The sequence below is a fragment of the Ips typographus genome, linkage group LG1 (genome assembly GCF_016097725.1).
Source record: "Ips typographus isolate SLU linkage group LG1, UJ_Ityp_2.0, whole genome shotgun sequence".
Classification (NCBI taxonomy): Eukaryota; Metazoa; Arthropoda; class Insecta; order Coleoptera; family Curculionidae; genus Ips; species Ips typographus.
The window spans coordinates 9,192,394-9,214,987 of record NC_138422.1 but is presented as its reverse complement, the minus strand read 5'-3'; the positions used below and the strand labels follow the sequence as shown (position 1 = coordinate 9,214,987).

Below are 22,594 nucleotides of genomic sequence, written 5' to 3'. Positions count from 1 at the left end.
CCAGATGTTTTGCGCTGATTTTCAGACTTTGAATGCCTTTTTTAATTTATGGGAAAATCCTTATTTTAACAATACACATGTGACTCTTCTCATGACTCCTTCAATCTACATGATCCTTCAAATATTGAATTTGTATTAAACACATTTTTTTATATCTTCAGAAAGTTTTTATATCTCTTCTTGAATGTTTAGATGTTTTGCCATGCTTCTTGACTTGTGTTCTAAGAATGTTGACATAAACTACTTGCTGCACTACACTTTTTGTGTCTCTTTCGTCTGAACTGCCATAAATGAGAACAGCATGCCACTTAATCCCAGAGATAAGCAAGCAATACCCTTGTTGACGATAATTTCTTATACGTTTTTCGTTATTACGTTACTAGAGAAAAAGGGTGTTTAAATTAATCAACGTTTACTATGAGGAACTATTAGTTTTTTTCCACTACATTAGAGGAGAACCATTTTAAGCTACTACTATAATCATTTGAAAAAAAAGCAATTCAACCCACAAATGCCTACATTGGATCTACACTCATTTATTATTTTCCATATAATCAACATCATCATATCCGTTAATCATGTGATGGTTTATTAATGGAACGTCATCAATCTCGGTGAATGCTGACATAGAAGCGATCACCGATTAAAGCTTACAGCTACGATCGCGTATTACGATACGAAAGAATTCCGTCATAGTTTGAAAAGAAAAGCACCTACCTTCTCTGTGTTTAACCCGTTAGAACAACCCGGATAGCTTTGGACAACTTATATACCTGTATAATAATAGGGAAGCAACAGAACGCGCGGAAAATTCGATTAAGTAAGCTCAGCGTACAATTACAGGTTGATGGGATTCTTCTCTCGATTGAGAAACTAACAAGGCAGCGTTTACTTCCTAAAACATTTAGTTGCGTCCGGTTTAGGTGGTGCTAGATAACGATTTAACCAGATCTACGAAGATAACGCGGTGTGGAAATCAATTCCATAAAAAAGGCTATTAGTGTAATGGCGCCGCCCATAGGTTGCTTCTAATTAAGGTAATAGGGCCGCCTGGAGGCATATAAATGCCAGCTAAAGAGCAAAGAACGTACTCAGAACGTAGTCTAGGGGCAACTGTACTCCTAAGATTACATAAACGTAACTAAATCCGTATATAGAAGGAGGAGGAGAACGAGTCCATTCTCTAATGTAGAAAACGATCAGGGAGAATTAGCGTACCGTAGAATCATATGGGAAAACTATATTAGCAACCTTTTTGCCGATGAAAGACCTGCTGTTAAAAATGTAGACGACCTATCGGGACCTCCCATCACAAAAGAGGAAATTATAAGAGGGATCAATATATCCAAAGATAGAAACGCGATAGAGTTGCTCAAACTATTGGACGACAAAAGCATCACAGTTCTTCAGATGATATTTAATCGAATCTATAGCACAGGCGAACATCCCTCCAAATGGTTAACATCGAATTTTGTCCCCTTGCCGAAAAAGAACAATGCAACAAAATGTGAGGACCACAGACTAATCAGCCTCATCAGTCACACACTGAGCATATTCCTTAAGATTATCCACTACAGAATATCAATAAAGTGCGAAAGAAACATCGGATTCACACAATTTGGATTCAGACGAGGTTTAGGCACTAGAGAAGCATTAGTTGCGACTCAAGTACTGATTCAGAACTGCAACGATCAGAGAAAGGGCGTTCGACAAAGTCCAACATCATAAATTGATCCAAATCTTAAATAGATTGGACATAGACCAGAAGGACATCCGCGGCATTATACTGGAACCAAATGACTGAAGTCAGAGTTGGTAACAATCTCACAGAAGCAAGACCAATTTGTAGTGGGGTCAGACAAGGGTGTGTTCTCTCCCCACTTCTCTTCAATTTATATTCTAAAGCCATCTTTCAGGAAGCCCTAGAAGAACGCAACGTGGGCGTTAAGGTGAATGGTGTATGGATCAACAATATTCGTTATGTGGACGACACAGTTCTAATTGCAGATAACATGGAGGATTTGCGGGATATGCTTGGGAATGCAGTGAGAACATGGGCCTCAATATCAACACCAAGAAGACTAAATTCATGATAATTACTCGAAAGTCACAAGAATTTCAAAACTCAACATATGAGAATCAACCAATAGAGCGAGTAAATAAATTTAAATATCTAGGGAATCAGACACAGAAATCAGATACCGGATTGAAAATGCTCGCAGTGCGTTCATAAAATTCAAAAAAGTGCTCACCAATACTGATTTCGATCTTGGCTTGAGAATTAGATTTGTCAAATGCTATGTCTGGACAGTGTTGCTTTATGGCATGGAGGGATGGACACTGAAGGTGAGCACTATGAACAAGCTGGAAGCATTCGAGCTGTGGGTCTATAGGCGGGTACTGAGGATTCCATGGACTGCAAGAAGAACCAACGATGAGGTCTTGAGAATAATCAATAAAGACCGCGAACTGTTACCATTAAACCCCGAAAAACAGCATACCTGTGCCACGTAACGAGAGGTACCAATTCCTGCAATTGGATGATTTTACTTTGAATGTTTTTTTTTTTTGGTTGACTTTGTAGAATTGTTCACTTAAGTTGGATAATTTTAAAGGATAATATTGCAAATCCCGTTTTTTTTTTCCGAAAAAGTTCGAATTTAAAACCAGAGAAGGTCAAATAACATATAGTTTTTGCCATTTTGTGATTAAGGCACACAAAATATAGGTATGTAATTATGCAAAATGACTTTTCTTTAACCGGTACACCTCAGATATTCCCTGTTTGTAGCTATTCGGAGCAAGATCAACTTACAAAAACATAATTTTTGCCAGGAGAAAGAAAGTAACTTTTAAACATGTTTTTGAAGTCTAAGGTAACTTTAGTTACAACCGTTCCAATTAAAATACTGAATAAATATTATCACTTTTGGAATAGTATCTTTGAAGCAACACACACTGCTCGATCAACCATAACTTCAGACAACTCGACACGTCATATATACATTACACTTAACATGTTCGGACACTAACCGCAACAAAAAATTATAAACAAATTAAGCTAATGGAGCAGACAGGTGTAGTTTTCACACTCATTACCCAGAAAGTAACTGAAAATTAAGCGGTGCAAAACAAGGGCAATCAAAAAGTGTTTAACGAGATAATTTAATTTGGACAAACATGTCGTCAGACAGCCTCTACTCCATACGAGGGCATGTATCGTTACAAAGCTATGCTAACAACTTAATTAGCGAAAGATTATCGCTAAATTATGGACTCTAACAGCTAATTGGCAGGTAGCTCCTGAGGCGTACATTAACGTTTTATAATGAGAATCGGATAAATATAATTTTCGTTTTGCTGTTCTAGTGTGATTATTGAGGTTTAATTTGATCTTGATCGTTATTCTAGTTAGACAGAACTCGGAAACGAGCAGAGCTACAAAGTCGATTAAATGAGGAAAGAATTGCAGTTTAGAAGAATACCTGGTAGCCGTATGTACGACCAGTCATTTTGAAGGTTTAGACTGTGAATGTTCAATATCGTGCACTACAAAGAAAATCACAGTCTGAACTTGAACCGTCAAAATTTTGGTTTTGGTTTTACTAGACATGCAACAAAAAGCAATTTGTTTCGAACTTTTTGTTATCTAGCAGACTTATTATTGCTTCCAGAACTTCTTCTTCTTATTATTCATATTTAAGATCTCGCGATCTGTTAGTTTTACAGGTTCCTCTGGATCAGTTCCTGGGAGGTGGGCTGCCAGCTGTCCAGTCCTTCCATCTCTTAGGTGGTCTATTGGTTTCCCTTCAAGTGCAATGCGTGGCAGTCTTCCCTCTTCCATTCTTCTCACGTGAGCGTACCAATATCTTTTTCTTTGTCCCCCCCATCTTACGATGTCTTGCACCCCACATTGTTCCCTAATGTCAGTGTTCCTAATTCGGTCTATTCTTGTTTTTCCCATATAGTTCTGAGCGTTTTCATTTCGGCTACTCGAAGCATTCTTTTCATTTTGTTAGTTTCTATTTCGTATGTCATGATTGGCCTGATACAAGTCTTATAGATCCTGACCTTGCTATCCTTTCGCATGTATTCGTTCGCCCATATTATCTGCCTTAAGCAGCTCAACATGGCAGATGCTTTGTTGATCTGGCTTCTTAGGTCCTTCACTGGGTCGTGATAACTCGACAGATCCATACCCAGATATTTGAATCGTGAGCCTTGATCGATGATTATGTCCTGAACTACCAGCTTACATCTTACGAGATCTTTAGCAAAGGTTATGCTTTTCCTTTTTTTCTATAGATGTGGTCATGTTCATCGCTTGGCTAACCTGGCAGAATTTGTGTAGTTGTCTCTGTAGATCGTCCTCGGTTTCCGCGAAAATAGCTGCATCATCGGCGTAGCATGCCATGCTGATTCTTTTATTCTGTCCCATTCAGTATCCCATATTTAGTGATGATACTTCCTCTATAAATCCTATTAAGAGATTGAACAGAAATCGGCTAAGGCTGTCACTTTGTCTGATGCCTCCTGGTGTGGGTATCTCTTCCGTATAAGTGTCTCCTGCCTTTACTTTAGTCATGTTGTTCTTATTGAGACTGCGGACTGCTCTTACGATGGTATCTGGCGTTTCTTTCGCTATCAGTATATTCAAGATGTCGGAGAGGCGAACCCTATCAAATGCCTTGGTCAAATCGATGAAGCAGACATATGCTGGTGTATTAAATTCGATTGATTTTTCTTTTAGTTTTTTGATAATGAATATGGCGTCGGTCGTGGATCTGTTTTGTCTGAAGCCTTGTTGTTCTTCCCTGTTTGTTATTTGTGTTTCAAGTCTTTCTTTCAAAATGCCGGTATAGATTTTCATGCTTGTGTTCAGCAGCGTTATGCCCCTGTAGTTCTCTGGGTGCAACTTCTGTCCTTTCTTGAATATAGGGATGTCCCGTAAGTCCCGGAAGCTTTTCTGTTTTTCAATTTTTTGATTTTTGTCATTACCTCTTCGCTCAGTGTTATTTGATGGTTTGTCTCGTAGTTTTCGATGCTTATGGCTTCTTCGGTGTTATAGAGTTTCCTGAAGTATTTTTCCCATACATCTTTGGTGACTCCTTTTGTTTGCACAAACTCATTTATTGGCTTTTTCCTGTTTTTGAGCATCTTCCAGACTTTTTTCTGTGCTCCATATAGGCCGTGATCGATATCGCTTGTAAATTTTGCCCAGTAATCTCGTTTTATGGCTCTGAAAATGACAGAATTATTACTTCAACATTTTTCTAAAGGCAATAATAAGACGTTTCATCAGAGGTCCACTTTTTCCCAATGGCTCGGATAACTTTCATATTTCAATAAGACGGCCAAAAGGATTTAAGGAAAACGATTATTTTTTTCTAAATATCTAGAAATCTATGAATTGTGTCGAAAAACTAAAACTGCAATTCTTTCCCGATTTAACAGACTTCCTAGCTCCGCTAGTTTCCAAGATCCTTTCACTAATATTTACTCTTATTAATAAGAACGGCTAATGAAAGAGAGAGAAATAATTACCTGTAACAATCTTGACAAATAGTCTTTTGGTTTAATTTAAAAACTGTATCTTTACGATTATGACATTTGTAATGTACAGCACAAATTGATTATTATTTATTTAATAAATTAAACATATTAATAAACAACCTAACAAATTAGAATAGTCTAAACTAGTTTACGCGACAGTAGTCCAATTAAATTATACTTTAAGTCTGCCGATGGTCTGCATTTGGTTTGATTACATGTCCTACCTTAAAAAATGCTGTTTATTGATTAATTTGCGTAACATTGCCTTGACTGGGCGCCGTTTAACGTTAAGTTATAATGTTGACGATTTGTCTGGCAACTTATTTGCATTTGGAAACAGGTTTAATTTAATTTCACTCAGCAAATGATTAACTTGGCTTTTAACTAATAAATGTATTTATAAAACAATAAATAATAACATTAATATGAAGTTTAATGGAAGTAGAAAAGAGTGAAACAAAATTTGTCTAAAGTGTTCATAAGTTTGCTAAAAGTGCAAGTTAACCGGTTATGTTACCAGATTAATTCGTAATAAAAATGCTTACTGTGTTTATAATAGTCCATAGAGTCTAAAAATTGTATTTTTTTCTTTTGATTTGTTTTGACATTACAGAAAGCATACCACGTTATGAAATTTGATTGACCATTGATTTCGTGTAGATAACATTCACACATTAACAAGTTGTATAAATCAGGCTTAATTTATATAAAGTGACCCAGACGGAATTGTTGTCAAAAATAGAATAAAAACATGATATGACAACGTGGTGTCTTACAACTCATTGTTTTAGAAATACAGGCTGGTAACTCGAGGTATTATGACGCACTTTGTCAGTATTACCAGCATTTTGAGGTATTACAAGGCATTACAATATATTACGAGGCATTTTGAGGTATTTACTGTATATTTCAAAATGTTTTGCGATATTTTCATTGGAATTTTGAGCGAAATAAAGCCTAAATAAAGGAAATTTTGTGAAATTATAAGGAATACATTGTAGTAGACCAAGCAGTAGACAATATAACAAAATTGACCGCACATGTAATTATTATGGTGAAGTCTTTGTTACATGATATTAAGTTGAAACAATATTCATTTCAAATTATTATAATAATTTACCAATTTTTCAACATTTAAACTACATTTTTAAGGTCACGTGACCGTTTTTGACAATGTCAACTAGTCTTTACAGTGTTGCAAGCTCAAAAATTGAATTATCAAAGTCACGTGACGTAGTTGTTACCACTGTTTAAATTTAAATTACTAAATATTGAATTTTTCAACTGTTTCTTTTAAATGATAGGTGTCTTTACTTGACACGCGCTAACTTGGTTACTATGACAGTTAGATGATTCGTTTAAACGTCAAAATATAACCCGTAATTTCAGACAACAGTATAAAAAATATTTTTGTTTGTTAGAATTTGAAAAAACAGTCACCTGACCTTAGAAAATCAATTTTAAGCTTTCGGCACAAGGTCAAATCAAGTGTCAAAAATTTGACGTTGTCATCTAACTTAACCTAAAAACTGTCACGTGACTTTTAAAAAAATGAATTTTAAACTTTTAGGTCTTCAAACTTTGGAAAAGCAATCAGGTAACCTGAGAAAGTCATTCTTTTTTAATCATTAATCCTTATGACATTTTGACTCTTGTCAAAATGTCATGTACAAATTGTAAAAGCAGACATGCTACTTAATTAATCTGACCTAAAAACTGCCACGTGACCAAAAAAATCTTATAACTAAATTTAAAAAATGCCACAAATGAGTAGGTAAATATTTGAAGGCATTCTGAGGCATTTCAAATAATTTAAAGGCATTTCGAGGTATTTCAAGGTAATATGAGGCATTTTAGGCAGTTTTAAAGCATTATTACTATGAGGCATTTTGAGCCATAATGAAGCATTGTATTTTAAAGGCATTTCAAGGTATTTTGTATGCAAAAAGGCAGTTGTGAAATTATTTAGCAATTTGTCAAGTCTAATAAAAATTTTCTGACTACATGTCAAATGACGTCACATTCATGTCACCAAGTTTATTTCAATTTTTGTCCAGAGCATTGATTTGCAATCGTTCTCACTTCATATCATGAAACTGTTATAACTTTGAAGTTTTCATACCTCTGTAAAGATATTTTAGTTTAGAAAATTGTACTGGCTGTAAATTAGTTTATAAAACAATTTTCATTCCAACACTTAATTATTCTATTCATAATTTAACTGTATATGATAAACGTTTGTTGCACTAGAACGTATAAGCTTGTAACAAAGATTGCATGGAAACTAGAAAAATCCAATAAGAGTTGAATTTAAGTTCCGTTGAAACAGTCCCAAACAGGAAATGATTTCGTTCGGTAAATATGAACAGCGAAATAGAGAACTCGTCAGAAAATCGTGGCGCGCTGTTTGCACTAAAAACTTTTTAACCCCGGGCGGTCTTCAGCCTATTGAAGTTTGTTTGAGTTTTATTTTATACATTGAAAAGTTTATTTAAAGAAGGGTAAGTCCATTGGGATTACACGTCTTTGGCAAATATTTGCCCGAGTGTTTATAAAGTCGTAGCGTGCGAGTGCTATTTGTAAAGGTAAATGGTCGTAGGGGACGTCTAGAAAAATGTCCAACTTACTTTGCAACCTGTTAACTTAGGTGTATGAGTACTGTTATGTTAAAATATGCAAGTGTATTTAGGGACGCAGACTTTAAAATGTCTTTTTCGTTCTCTATACAGAGTGAATGTTTTCGATGGTAAAGTTGTTAAGATTGACAACGATGTTCAGTAAACTTTCTTAAACTTTTAACAGAGTTTTAACAAAAACAAATACATACAACTACTAATTTTTATTTTGTCATTCCACTTCCAACAAACCCTCTCAGGGACAAATCACTAAACACATCTTACATAATATTACCTTATTCTAACCTAAATTTGCACAAAATGTACAAAAACAAACACCTAACAATGGCCACATTCATAAAAACAGATCGATTAGCAATCAAAAAATCGGAATTGTCTAACATTGTCATTGCATTTTTAACAATCAGATATCAGAAACTAGCAGAGCTACTTTAAATCTTTACAAAAAAAAAGACAATAGTCTCAAATTGATCTGGCTGAAGTATTATTGCTTATAGAGAATTTTTTTGACATAAACTTAGTCTTTTCACAGAATGTCTAGTACAAAAAAGTATAAAAAAGTCGCCTTAACGATTTATCACCTATATCTGGTGTTACAAAGAAGAGCAGCTTGCATTTGATTTTTTCGAGATATCTAGAACAAAAACGTTACATTTTGGAAATACCGAAAAAAAATGGAAAATTTTTAAAATACCCTACAAAACAAGAAGGGCTCTTTAAAATGACGCTAAAACGAATCTACGCCCACATAACAAATAAAGTATATTCATGTGAAAAATACATGCCAGGCATATGACTGCCCGCATATGAATTTGAGAATATGCCTGGCATATACAGGGTGTCCGGAAAATACGTGTACAACGTTTGACGACAGACTCCTGACGTCAAAATATGTCGATCTAAGCCGACTTAGTTATATCCAAAATTGTCTCGTTTAGCCGGTAGAGGGCGTCAAAAATTTGTAAAAATATTGGGTACAATTTCATTTCTTAAAGAGTATTGATAAGTGTATTCAGCAAGATGGCGGTCATTTTACACATTTGCTTAAGTAATGTTTTTGGTTTACTTAGTTTCTTACAATAAATAATTTCAACTTTATTATACCTACTTTGATGTATGCAGGTAATTGTAAATTTTTTTTTTCTGGCGAAACAGCTCATTCACCGGGAAATATTAAAGAGGTAAAATAGCTTCAAAATACTTCCGGTCACTCGACAAAAATATCTGGGTTGTCATAACGCCGTTCATATAAAAAATGAGGAGAAATGTTGACGTATTATATCACTTTTATAACACTTCCACTTATTTACAGCCGGTGACTATACTACTAGAAAACGTCATTTTATAGTATTAGTCTACATACTAAAATTCATTAAAATCCATTAGCAGGTTTTCACGTAATTTAGTAAAAAACCAATATTTTTACAAATTTTTGACGCCCTCTACCGGCTAAACGAGACAATTTTGGATATAACTAAGTCGGCTTAGATCGACATATTTTGACGTCAGGAGTCTGTCGTCAAACGTTGTACACGTATTTTCCGGACACCCTGTATAAATTTAACTTTTTAAATATTCCAATAAGTAGGTATATGCCAGGGGTATGTCTGAAAAGTGAAAACTGGGCTCTATAGTATAGTTTGTTATAAATTGAAAACAGTACACTACAAAAATTACTGAAATTACAAAAAGAAAAAACAAATTTGAAATTTCCGCCTACATTAATGTTATTTTTAGATTCGTGAGAAACATGCCTGGCACATAAACTAAAGGGACAAAGTAATATGCCAGACACGTATTGGGAATATACTTTCATATACTGGGCACATATCTGGCATATATTAGAGAATATACCCCTGTTTGAAAGTAACTGCCAGGCATACAATTTTGCTACGTGGGGTGCACGACTTATTGGGACATCCTCTACATGTATTGGAACCTCGGCAACCATGAGAGTTGCAGAGTCGGTTAAATGGGAAACGTTTTAGAAAATCTTATGTTGAGCATATTTCCGGTTGTCAAACTGAACTATCTTTTAGTCGTTTCCCAAAAAATTGGAAAACCGCAAAAGACTGCGAACTTTAAATATTTGCTTATAGCACCAGAAACCAAACATAAGCATTTTACTTATAGAGTGTTATTATCGGGGGTAATTGCACAAGTGCATAAAAATTACCGATAATTTTGCATGAAAACTTGTTATCTCTTAACTGCATGAGTTTATTTTCATATTTTTTTTGCGAAAGAGCCCGACACCGAAGGTGGAGGGCTTTTTTAGAAAAAAATATGAAAATGACCGAATGCAGTTTGCAAAGATAACAAGTTTGAACGCAGAATTATCAGGTCATTTTTAAGGCACGAATGTAATTTTGGGGAATATTTCCCGAATAAAGAAAATGTTTTGGTTTTGCTGCAACTATAGATTGCTCAATGGAGCTCAATGAACAAGTTCCAAACCGTTCATTAATTTATTGTTGACATCGCGTTTGACATTGTTTGGTTATAAAAAGTCAAAAAACTGCGCAAAGGCAACAATTAGTATACTAGCAATAGGCTCTACAACAATGCAGTCGTTATAGATACGTACAGTGCAATTATCGAAATGCAATTATCACTTTAGAATGCAATTATCGGGGGCAATACCACAAGAGCTCAGATTTAGCCGGATAATTTTTGTGCTTGTCTTAGAACACTTTCTTTTTGGTGTAACAGCACGAGACCTGTTGTAACTAAATCACGAGAGCGCAGCTCGAGTGATTTTGCCAAACAGGTCGAGTTTTGTACCATAAAGAAAGTATGAGAAGACAAGCGGAAAAATTATCCTGTTCAAAATCTGAGCTCGAATGGTATTTGTTAAGACAATTCCATGAATATAATCAATAATATAATAAGACTGTGATTGCCTTGTACTGGCAGAAATAAATGTTTTTGGTTCTTTTGATTTTCTGCAGTAGAACTCTATCCGAAGCGAGCCATAACCAAAACAATAAGAACAAACATCAAAATTGACAGTGCCAGCAAAAACCCCAAGGTGAGACATTGCAACAATAGAAGTGTAGTGAAAATCCGTGGAAACGATGAAATCAACAGCAAAATTTATCCGATTTTTTTATCCGCTAGCAAACTCTCTTCCTTCCTTATTAGCCGATAGCAAACCGTGTTTTGATGACGTATATATGGCATTTTTTGTACATGAGTGGAATTGTCGGGGGCAATACCACAAGAGCTCAGATTTAGCCGGATAATTTTTGTGCTTGTCTTAGAACACTTTCTTTTTGGTGTAACTGCACGAGACCTGTTGTAACTAAATCACGAGAGCGTAGCTCGAGTGATTTTGGCAAACAGGTCGAGTTTTGTACCATAAAGAAAGTATGAGAAGACAAGCGGAAAAATTATCCTGTTCAAAATCTGAGCTCGAATGGTATTTGATAAGACAATTCCATGAATAATCAATAATATAATTAGACTGCGACTTACTTGTACTGGCAGAAATACATTTTTCTGGTTCTTTTGATTTTCTGCAGTAGAACTCTAACGGAAGCGAGCCATAACCAAAACAATACGAACAAAAATCAAAATTGACAGTGCCAGCAAAAATCTCAAGGTGAGACATTGCAACAATAGAAGTGTAGTGAAAATCCGTGGAAACGATGAAATCAACAGCAAAATTTATCCGATTTTTTTATCCGCTAGCAAACTCCCTTCCTTCCTTATTAGCCGATAGCAAACCGTGTTTTGATGACGTATATATGGCATTTTTTGTACATGAGTGGAATTGTCGCTGTCATTCTGGTGAAAATGCACTGCTCATATGGGACATTTAACACATGAGGGAAATATTCATTTTAAGTTGCCAGTATTAACAAAAAAAACTGTTTGACAATTAATGTCAATTTACTATTGTCATATCATAACATAAACCACTCAAATTTCATTCTGTAATGTTTATACATATTAGCGTTTATACATTTTGAGCGTATTTTATCTGTGGCAAAGGAATTACGATTTGGTAGTGATTTACCAAAAAGTGAGGTGATTTTTGGTCCGGTATGCTTCTAATAACCATAGACTTATCCGTCAACATACAAACTTTTAAATAAATATTCCAAGGAATTTTCTCTGGAATATTTACCTCAAAATTTACAGAATACACAACGAAGTTAATATTTCAACTACAAGATGGGTTTTTGGTTTAGCTATCATTTAACTACTTATTCTAGGATATGATTATTTCAGTTTTTTAAATTTGTCCGTTATTTCTCTAAAAAAAACTTTATAACAAGAAATGCCACATATAGCCGAAAAGTTACTAGCCGATTATGATTTTTTTCTAAAATGTTATTAGAGTCAAAAACAGAAAAAACTAGCTTTATGTTTTCTAAAAACAATTTCAAAAACTCAAACCATTAGTAGGTTTTTGCGGTATAAAGTAGATAATCTTGTAGTCTCTAAAGGTACGACTTCGATGAAAACTTAACAAAATACACAACATTCTTCGTGACTAATTCATGTTCTGTGGTATTGTGTCCATGGCCCATGTCTGAGCAGTTTCAATTTTTTTTTCCTTTTTCATATTCATACGCATTTTACGACCGACCAGGCGGGTAACGCATGACTTATGACAATTGCTTTTTTCAGTCTAGGCCCCGTCAGCATGTCGTTACAACATATTAATAATGTATACGGGAAATCAAACGAATTTGCGAAAACGTCGCAATTTTCAAAATACTGAGCCAAAAACGGTACTCTAACAAGCTAACAACTAACCTCTATCAACTTAGATGCCCGACGAGTGCAATCAATTTCCAATCACCATTCAATGCGTCGTCAATCACGATTAAATGTTTGATCAATCAATCGGTTAGCACTTTTTTGTTGGCTTATTAAAATGGCACATCCTCACATGTTTTTAATAATACCCAACAATTTTCTCAGCATTCAAGGTGCTTATCGCAGTCTTTAATGAGGAGATGTAATACCCAATAAATAATAATTATTAAGAAATCCGCTACCACATTTTATAATTGCGTGTGCAGCGTTTAATTGGGCTTAGAGAAGCTCTTTTGATTGCGAGTGTATGTTACATTATGCGACAATTAAATACTTTAATGGTGAACGGATGTGGAAACGTGAAGTATATTGTACAGCTATCACGTTATTAATCGAGTTTCGTCTCTACAGGGTGAGTTTTTTCCATGTTTAGTGAACAATTTCTGCACTAAAGGCCAGTTTTAAAAAGGCTTTCTTGTGACGTCATTTGACAGAATGTCTGGTGATATTTAATGCCATTTCCAAACTACATTTTCAGACTTGTGGCCAATGGATGTACCTATTGTCATGATTATTACCATCTTGAAGATGATTTTTTTTTTTTCTCAAATCTCCCTCACCTCCTAGTTGCATGATAATATCATCATAACTGGCATCAAATTCACCCTGACCATTCATTCTAATAATCTAGTAAATAAAGAAAATTTAAATAAATAAGCTTGAATAAAAATTCTATAATAGGGATGCCAAGTTATTTTTAAGGTAAATAACTAAACCTATCTAACTTACTTTCTACCTAAAAACTCTGCTTCTAAATATAGCATTGAAACTACAAATGTCTTTAATACAAAAAATTACAAACTACTTACAACTAATACTCTTCGTCAAAGAGTCCAAATTGTCTAAAATAAACCGTTAGTTGACCAATCTTCTTCTTTTCCGTTGAGGTGGATTTTTAACTGCAAAGGCTGTACCTCGGTAACAGCCGGGAGGCCTCCTCGGTTATCGATTTAACCACTTCTGGAATAGGTCCTCTATCCCAATCTGCTCCATGTCATAACGTGGACTAGACGGTACAATTGCTGGTAGCACTCGGTATTACACCCAGTAACTTCCGTTCCGGAAGGACAAAGCGTTCTAAGATCCGGGGGATCTTCAATAGTCTTATTTTTGCTCAAATTTCTCTTTTTTTTAAATTGACTTTTTTAGCTCTCTCAAAGTCTCTCTGACAATCAACCACCATAAAAACAAAAAAAAAACTTTCCCCCCCCTCTACCCCCACGTACCACCTTTTTCACCTCCTTTGAAGTTCATCAAGTAATACTGTTAATTTTCTTAATAACTACATACAATCCTACTAAAACTAACTATAATGGTAAACACTTGACATCCCTACAAAAATGTACCTTTTCTATAAATTTTCTTTATTTTCTTGAAAAAAAATCCTTATTTTTCAGACACTATCCATTTCTCTGATTACTAGTTGGAAATTCTCTCTGCGAACAGACCTATTGTATTATATTGAAAATGCCAACTTAATATACTCTAAACTTAAAGTAAACAGACTTTAGATAAATAACTATACCTTCATATACCTAGTCTATTTATTGTTATAGTACATAAAACGTTAATGAGTAAGTAACTAAATTGCAGGAAGCGAAACAATCTGTCGTCTGTCGCTGATACTAAATGCACCTGTTGGTTCTAATCCACCTGCCTAATCGGCTTTACAAGCAGCACTGGTATCCTGCATATCATCCAATCACTTGTGACATAATCCGGTCTGTTTACTGGCACATAGACCCCAATAAAATTATCTATATCACACAGCGGATTCGCATAATCCTAGAGTTTAATGATACTACCACAAAATGAAATATTATACGTAAGCAAAGACATGGGCATGGTCTTTGATTACATTACCCGCCTAACCTGCACAAACTCAGAAATACAGTTATAACGTTCTTTGGTAGGCCGGGATTGAGCTAAAGTATGTTTAGAATGGGTCGCTTGCACATGCGATTGTCGGTTTAAGTTGGTAGGTCTGTGAATGCACGATCATGGATTACCGAGCTAATATTTAAACCATTATAAAAACAAATTCACTTTTCTTTGTTGGAATAATGCAGTAGACGCGGATACTTTCAATTTTATGCAGCACTTTTGCCGTCCACACTGTAAAAAGTTGATCAGTCAATCAGTTACAGTAAAACGCGATCAGGACGTCTCAATTTGTATTCAGTTCGTAGAAGCGACATCAAAGTGGGTGGTTATTTAATTATAATAGTAAAGCTTTCGAGTAGTTGGTTGGGACATCCAATTTGCAGAAACGTATGTTTCTCGTACTTCAGTGAGTGTGTGTACATACCATGGCGGTGACACCATGACCTTCGATGAACTCACAAGAAAAAGAATGGACAACCATGAAGTTCGCAGAACCAGAATCCAATAGTTTATCACTACGTGAAATGTGGATTTTCTTTAAAATTGCAAAAATTATTCTAAATATCAATAACCCACAAGTAGAAATTTAATTTTAGTGTTAGACCTTCAAATTAAAGTTTAAAAAATTTAAAAATTGAGAAATGTCAGTGGTGAAAACCAGTTTTATGTTTTAGGTTACTTCTTCAGTGTGTTAGCAAGTTGTTTCTATTTTTGTGGAGTTAACAACAGTATCACATTGTATCATCTACTTTCACTTTTTTGATTTACTAGAGTAAGTCAAGAAACTACATTCAAACATCCTGAATTTGTTGGGAATTACTTGAAAACACTTGAAACTTAATGATGATTTGATTAATAAAACTAATAATGTGAAACAAAAGTTTCCTCTCGTTTTTCTTCGTTATTTTGCCCAAACGGCTAATTAGGAACTTAGGAACGTCAGCTGTTGGTAGGACAAAAGTACGTAAAAACTACCATTTGTATATTAATTTTTACAGTTTTTTTTTTATAAAAAATTAACTGTTACCTCAGTAATGTAAGTGAGGTCTTCATAGACAAACCCTTCTTCCTGTGCAGCAGTTAATTTTGCTAATTGCAGAATGCGGTGTAATGCCAGATTGTCCCAAGTAAACATCAAATTAATTGTTTTCTTGAGTCTGAACTTAATACTGTAAAATAATTTATGGCCTCCGAAAACCACAGAAAATTGCAATAACTTTTGTTAGCCCTTCTTTGAAGATTTAATTAGCTCATCTGTTTATCGGTAAACCTCTATGGTAAAGCAATATATACAGAATTTGCGTAAATTGCAGCAAGTTGAAAGCTGCTTTTTATGATCAATCACAAACTACCCACCGTGCTGCGATTTAGGCAGCTCAATTCTCAAATATTGTGTACCGCAGAGAACTGTTCTGGGCCCCTTGCTTTTCCTCCTGTACATTAATGACGATGGTTACAATCGTTAAAAATTGTGAAGTAGAATTATTCGCGGATGACACGTTCATCTACTGTGCTGGGAAAGACAACCACTATACACTACTATACAGCAAATTATAAATAAGGATCTGGATAATGTGTTTTAACTGGCTGTGTAATAACAAGTTTAGCTTGAATACATCAAAGTCTAGGTTTTGTGTATTTGGGAGGGAGAGTAAGCTAAATAATGTCGATATAAATGTCATAAACATTATGATTAGTGACTAAAAAATTATACAGTGTGACCCATTTAGAATGGAAACACCCCTATAAAATTTTAGGTTATTAACCGATTTCAATGATTTTTTTTTGAAATAATTAGGAATGAAATGTCTATTACGGGAGAAAATTTTAAATATTTATTTCAGTTTTCAGGTCATATTACGATACTTTTTCTTGATAGAAAATGGAGAATTTTTATTAGCGATTTTTTTATTGAAAAAATTACTACGCCACTGGATCTATAGTGCTTTCAAATAGCTGTGACCAAAATTTCATGAAAATCCATTCATTAATAACAAAGTTATGACAAATTAAAATTCAAAAATCCTCTAAGCTAACGGTCACAAAAGAACACCCTGCATCAACTGTTGCCATAGAAATGGTGTTACTATTTACTTGTTTATTATTAATTGATTAATTTCTAAAAAAAAAATCAAAAAAAAAAAAAAAAATTTTGGTCACAGCTATTTGAAAGCACTATAGATCCAGTGGCGTAGTAATTTTTTCAATAAAAAAATCGCTTATAAAAATTCTCCATTTTCTATCAAGAAAAAGTATCGTAGTATGACCTGAAAACTGAAATAAATATTTAAAATTTTCTCCCGTAATAGACATTTCATTCCTAATTATTTCAAAAAAAAATCATTGAAATCGGTTAATAACCTAAAATTTTATAGGGGTGTATCCATTCTAAATGGGTCACACTGTATATAGACAAGGGCCTCAGTCTTCGGGCCCATGCTGATTACATAACTAGAAAGTTGAATAAAAAGGTTAATTTTATAGGAAAACAACTGTCATCATACTCCAAAAAATTGTTATACAGGGGGAATCAAGGTTAAACAGCCAAACCTATACCATGCCTAGTAAATTGGATTTTAAGCAGAAAGTTGAAATAAAGTTGTGTCCGAAAATGCGTTGTTACCGAGATACAGAGTGATACATTTTCAGATTTTTTAAAGATTTTATTACATAACTTCATTACTTACATACACTACTCTTTAGGATCTCCACAATTACAATGTACACATTGTTTTGAAAATGTACAGTACAGTCATCAAACTAGACAATCAGCTAGGATTATATCTTGTTACAAAAGTGCAACACTGCCCAAATGCTTAATACTGTATTAAACAGGGTCTTAAGCGATTTAATACATTCTTCTCTCTTCTTCTTCATAAACCGTTGTTTCTCCACTGCTGGAATTAGGTATCTTCAAGTCTCTTCCAGACATCTCTATCCTGCGCTTCTTGTGTCCAGTTTCTGCCCGCTGCGGCTTTAATATCGTCAGCCCATCTCTTCATTGGCCTACCCAATTTTCGTTTACTTTCCCAGGGTCTCCATTTGAATATTCTAGATGTCCATCTATTGCTATTCATCCTGGCCACATATCCTGCCCATTGCCACTTCAATCTAGCTATCCATTATTCTGGTTCTTCTTCTAATCTCTTCGTTTATCATATGATCTCTCAAACTGAGCCCCAGCATTTGTCACGTTGTGAGACCCATTGTTTCCAGCCCGTAAGTGTTTACTGGAAGTATGCAGCTATCGTACAATTTCCTTTTCAGGTTCATAGATGCAAAACTTAAAAAAAAAATAGTATAGCATGTTATAAGTTGACTTGTTCGAAATGTTTAAAAATACTTAGTAATCAATATTTCATACTTGTTCCTCATTGCTTCTATTTTTTATTTATTTTTATCTTTTTTGTAAATCTTATATCAATTTGCTAAATAAATACATTATTATTATATTCTTGCGCTCTTCTTTATTTTCTGACACTGAAAAACCTTCATTCTTCTTTCTTCAAAATATGTTTGGTTTTTTAAATCTGCCATTCAGTGATCTGTCAAAAATCAGCTCATTTATTTCAACACATTCTTATGCTCTTCTTTTCTAGAGCTGAAGAAAGTTAATTATTTTTTTTAATGCTTTATTTTTTGACTTTTAAACTCATTAATCTTCACACTGTTGAAGCTTTTGAAATGTTTTTATTCCAGAAAACCAATAAATATGTTAATAACTATAGTATATCTATAGTTTTAAAAACTGATGAACTTTAAACTAAGAAGTTTAGTGCAAAAGTTTTTAAGAAATTTTTGTATAAAAACATTGGACATCTAAACTAAAATCAGTACAATAAAAAATAAACTCACAGATATATTTTCAGCAAGCAAATACAGACAGACGATATATCACAAGTTTAAAAAAAAACGTACTGACATTAATATGCCTCATATAAAGCTTAACCAAAGCAATAATCCAAGTGTAACTTTGTCGTATTTAAAACACTGTTGGCGGGGTTTACTGTAAGAATGATTTAGGTTCAACTCGTTCACACTTTATCATCCTTGGCACTTTCAGCAGAATTCCGATGTGCGAGTGAATAAATCTGGCCTGTTCAGGAACAAAGAATAATATATGTTATGTAGTTCTGTAGATCAGGTCGCTTCTTAAATAATTTTATATGATTAAGTGTTAATTTTCAATCAAACAGCGATATGTACTAACCATTACGAGATATACAAGATAATCAAAAGTAAGGCAATAGTATATAATTCAACGAGCATGTAATGGTGGCTATTACTCACGAAGATAAAGTTTGTAAATCATCGAGTCATTACATGCGAGTAGAATACTAGGTATATTTTTCCATGCCTCTCTATGATTAGTGAAAAATGAGTAATGAACTCATAAACCGTGAGTAATAACTCAGTACTCACAGGTAGGTAATGGGAGTTATACCTATAGTGAATAATAATCATATATTATTACACAGTCGTAGAAAAAGTTTTCTTTAAGACATTTTTTAATTCGTTGAACATCAATAACACTAAAATCAGACTGTTTTTCATCAGACAGTTGTCATCATCAGTTATGTTACAGTTTTTTTTTTATCATACACCTACGAGACCCTGTATAACACTAAACTTGCTGAAAACAACATACATGCAATATACAAGAATAGGGATAAGGGTCGACATTACTCCCCTTCGTGTTTGTGTGTGTTCTTATGAAGACGTGTGCCCAAATTGAAAAAGACTTTTCTATTATAGAGTCCTTAACTTTATTGCATATCAAATATCCCCGAGTGTTTTCGCTTTTTGGTACGTCAAACATGACTGTAATACGAATATATTAAAAGTTTGAAGCAGCTTTTATGTCATATACCATAGCAATTTTTTCGTAAAATAAGTTGACTAAATGTATCGTAGACAGACTCCGTGTGTATAGAGCCATTAGCATTTTTAGCTAAAGCAAACATAACAGAACAAGTTTACACTATGTAAACTGTTCTTAAGGCATTATGATCGGGTCAAGGAATGAAATATACCCCGGTGTGCGCGTTTATGTAGTACTAGACATTTGCATTTGTAATGCCGACGATCTGGACAAATAGTGCTGTTTGATTGGTCTAGAAGGGTCTTAATATGTCTGAATGTTGACACGTTGAATAAAGTATGATGATGAGCCACATCAATTGATATACAGGGCGAGTCAGTTTATACTATCGGCATTCGATAGAACAGCTTATTTTAAGTTAAAATGTTTTTATAAATGTCTGTAATTGCTTTCTTTTGAGAAACAGGGTGGCAAAGTTTTGAATTTTTTTTAATATACAGAGTGTCCAAGAGTGGGTGGTACCTTAGACGATGAAAATCTGCACTGGGACTTTCTGTGATTTAAGTAGAGTAGAATTCTATTTATCGACTATACTCTAGGTGTCGGGCATTCTATGCACAAAGAGCTAGAAAGCCAAAACATGGCCAGAATTAGAGACTTTTAAGAGGTGCCAAATTCACGCGATGTTGTGGCTTCCTATCGGTTTGAGCACAAAATACCCAATACCAAGAATATATGGAAGACAAATAGAATTCTACTCTACCTACATTACACAGAGTCCCAGTACTGGAAGGAAAAGGTTGTGAAACGAGCGAATGAACCAACTCTATGGAGATTGATTGAAAGCTTAGAACGTCTTATTGGCGGGGTGTCAAATGTCAATATTTTACAATAGTCGCTTTTATGCTAAATCTACGTGTGCTATGCTGCATGTGCATTTGCCTAAATCTCAGCACATTTGTGATTGGTCAAAAAAGCAGCTTTCTGCTGCTTCCTTTGAACTACTCATATCGTAAATGTGAACAAAGCAAATATAACATGTGACACTTAATCATATTTGATGATAAATTTAAATAATAATAATAATAATAGTCTTTATTTAGCACGAGGCTATAAGGAAAAATAAATACATGTCAAAGTAAACTTAAAACTACGGTACTAAAAATTAAAGAAAATAAAATATCAGTCAGGTATAGTAAAACAGATTAAAATTTTAAAGACAATACATTATTACGAATTAATTTTTAAAAACATTCAAATCCTTACAGTCCTTAAGAGCACTAGGCAGCATATTAAAATCGAGCAAGCCTCCATACAGTACAGAATTGTGCATGTGACTAGAATGACATTTCTCTATTAATGCAAAAATTGAGCAATGCCTTGTACTGTAGTTGTGAATATCCCGGAAAACCTTAATCCTGTCACAAATGTAAGAAGGCAACAGATTGTTTCTTAACTTAAAAGCAAATACATGAACGCTAAACACAATTTTTTGTTTGACTGATAAAAGGTTAAAAACATTGAGCATTATTGCAGTAGGGGTATACTTATTGCACTTTAAAATTGTTCGATGGCAAGTTGTACAATAGAGAAGAGCAGAATCCCAGATGTGGGGCAGCTATGTTATTATACAATAATAATCTGGTACCGAGTGATAATTGACTCCCCACTCTGGCAATAAAGCTAACTTTATTCGCAAATTTGCGTGTGACACAAAATAAACTTCAATATTATTACACATTCTGGTCCAAACATCATGTTCTAACAGTTTGTCTTTTGTTTCAGGCATGTTTGCATCTGTATTTTGCTGGCCTGCATCATGGTTCCACTATTGGAAGCCCGACCGCAGTCCAAAAACCACGACCTCCTAACCAAATTGGGCTTGCAAAAGATTCGCAGTCCCAACACCCACCATCGCAAAAGACTGGCAGTAGAATCCCGGCACCACGCTAGAGCTGACGATTCCCACATGTTCATCATCAAACTGCCACCCAATCCACATTACTATGGCATAAACAATCCAAATTCTGTGTTGCCAGCGGACGCTAAAAAGATTCCCGTTGGATTCAAAAGCAATGGAAAACCTGGCAAAATCTATCACTGGAACATTCCCGTTTTGAAGAAAATTGTGGAGAGCAAACAGAAGAGTAGAACGAATGATGTGGATTTCGATATCGATCATCCGGAAAGTTGGAATGAAGTATTGGATAAACCGAACGATCATTCAAATAAGAAGCCGCTGAAACCGTCCTACTACGTCCCCCAAAAACCTAAGAAATCGAATTTCATGAAATACTTTCCCGGCAACGGAAAACCGCATTCGTTTTACATTATAGAGAAGAACAGAAGGGCGCAATACCACAGACTATTACGTTAAGTGTGTGCCTGTGTTAATTTCGGGTCTTGGACAAACTCTCGTACATATCTGAATTATTTTGTTCATTTATTTAGTCGTACATAAAGATATGTTTTTTGGTGTAAAAATTATTTACTTACTTAAAATTTGGTTAATATATTAAATCATAAAAAATGTCACATTTCTTTGACTAACTAAATTACAAATCTATATCGGCTTAGATTACATGACATCGTTTATTTGTACGAGTCACTGTGTGTATATAGTTGTTTATTGCGTTTGAATGTAATTTTAGACTGATAAAGTATACATGTAATTATTTATTTAGTTATTCTGTTTATATAATAAATATATTATATAACATAAGAATGTCTTGTGTATTTTTTATACTTATACATTGTGTAGGTTAAAAAAATGGTTTTCGAAATACCTATTGTAGGACAATATTTAATTAATTAGACACTTCAAGAAATCAGGTAGTTTGAGAATTTGGCAAATTGCCCCCTAAAGGGA

General features: G+C 34.3%; 2 protein-coding genes across 4 annotated transcripts in view; one reads left to right on the top strand and one right to left on the bottom strand.

Annotated features, from left to right (window-relative positions):
• The window catches only part of LOC145733893 (uncharacterized), a 73,711-nt gene extending 51,261 nt beyond the window's left edge, over positions 1 to 22,450 (top strand). The window contains exon 2 of the mRNA XM_081986928.1: positions 21,511 to 22,450. Coding sequence (XP_081843054.1) covers positions 21,511 to 22,102 — 592 coding nt within the window. The 3' untranslated portion in view covers positions 22,103 to 22,450. The remainder of the gene's footprint in view (positions 1 to 21,510) is intronic.
• LOC145733917 (uncharacterized) overlaps positions 1 to 22,594 on the bottom strand; it is a 71,215-nt gene that overhangs the window by 25,361 nt on the left and 23,260 nt on the right. For all 3 annotated transcript variants that reach the window (XM_081986951.1, XM_081986948.1, XM_081986954.1), the window contains exon 4: positions 4,519 to 5,239. In XM_081986951.1, coding sequence (XP_081843077.1) covers positions 5,126 to 5,239 — 114 coding nt within the window. In that variant the 3' untranslated portion in view covers positions 4,519 to 5,125. The remainder of the gene's footprint in view (positions 1 to 4,518; positions 5,240 to 22,594) is intronic.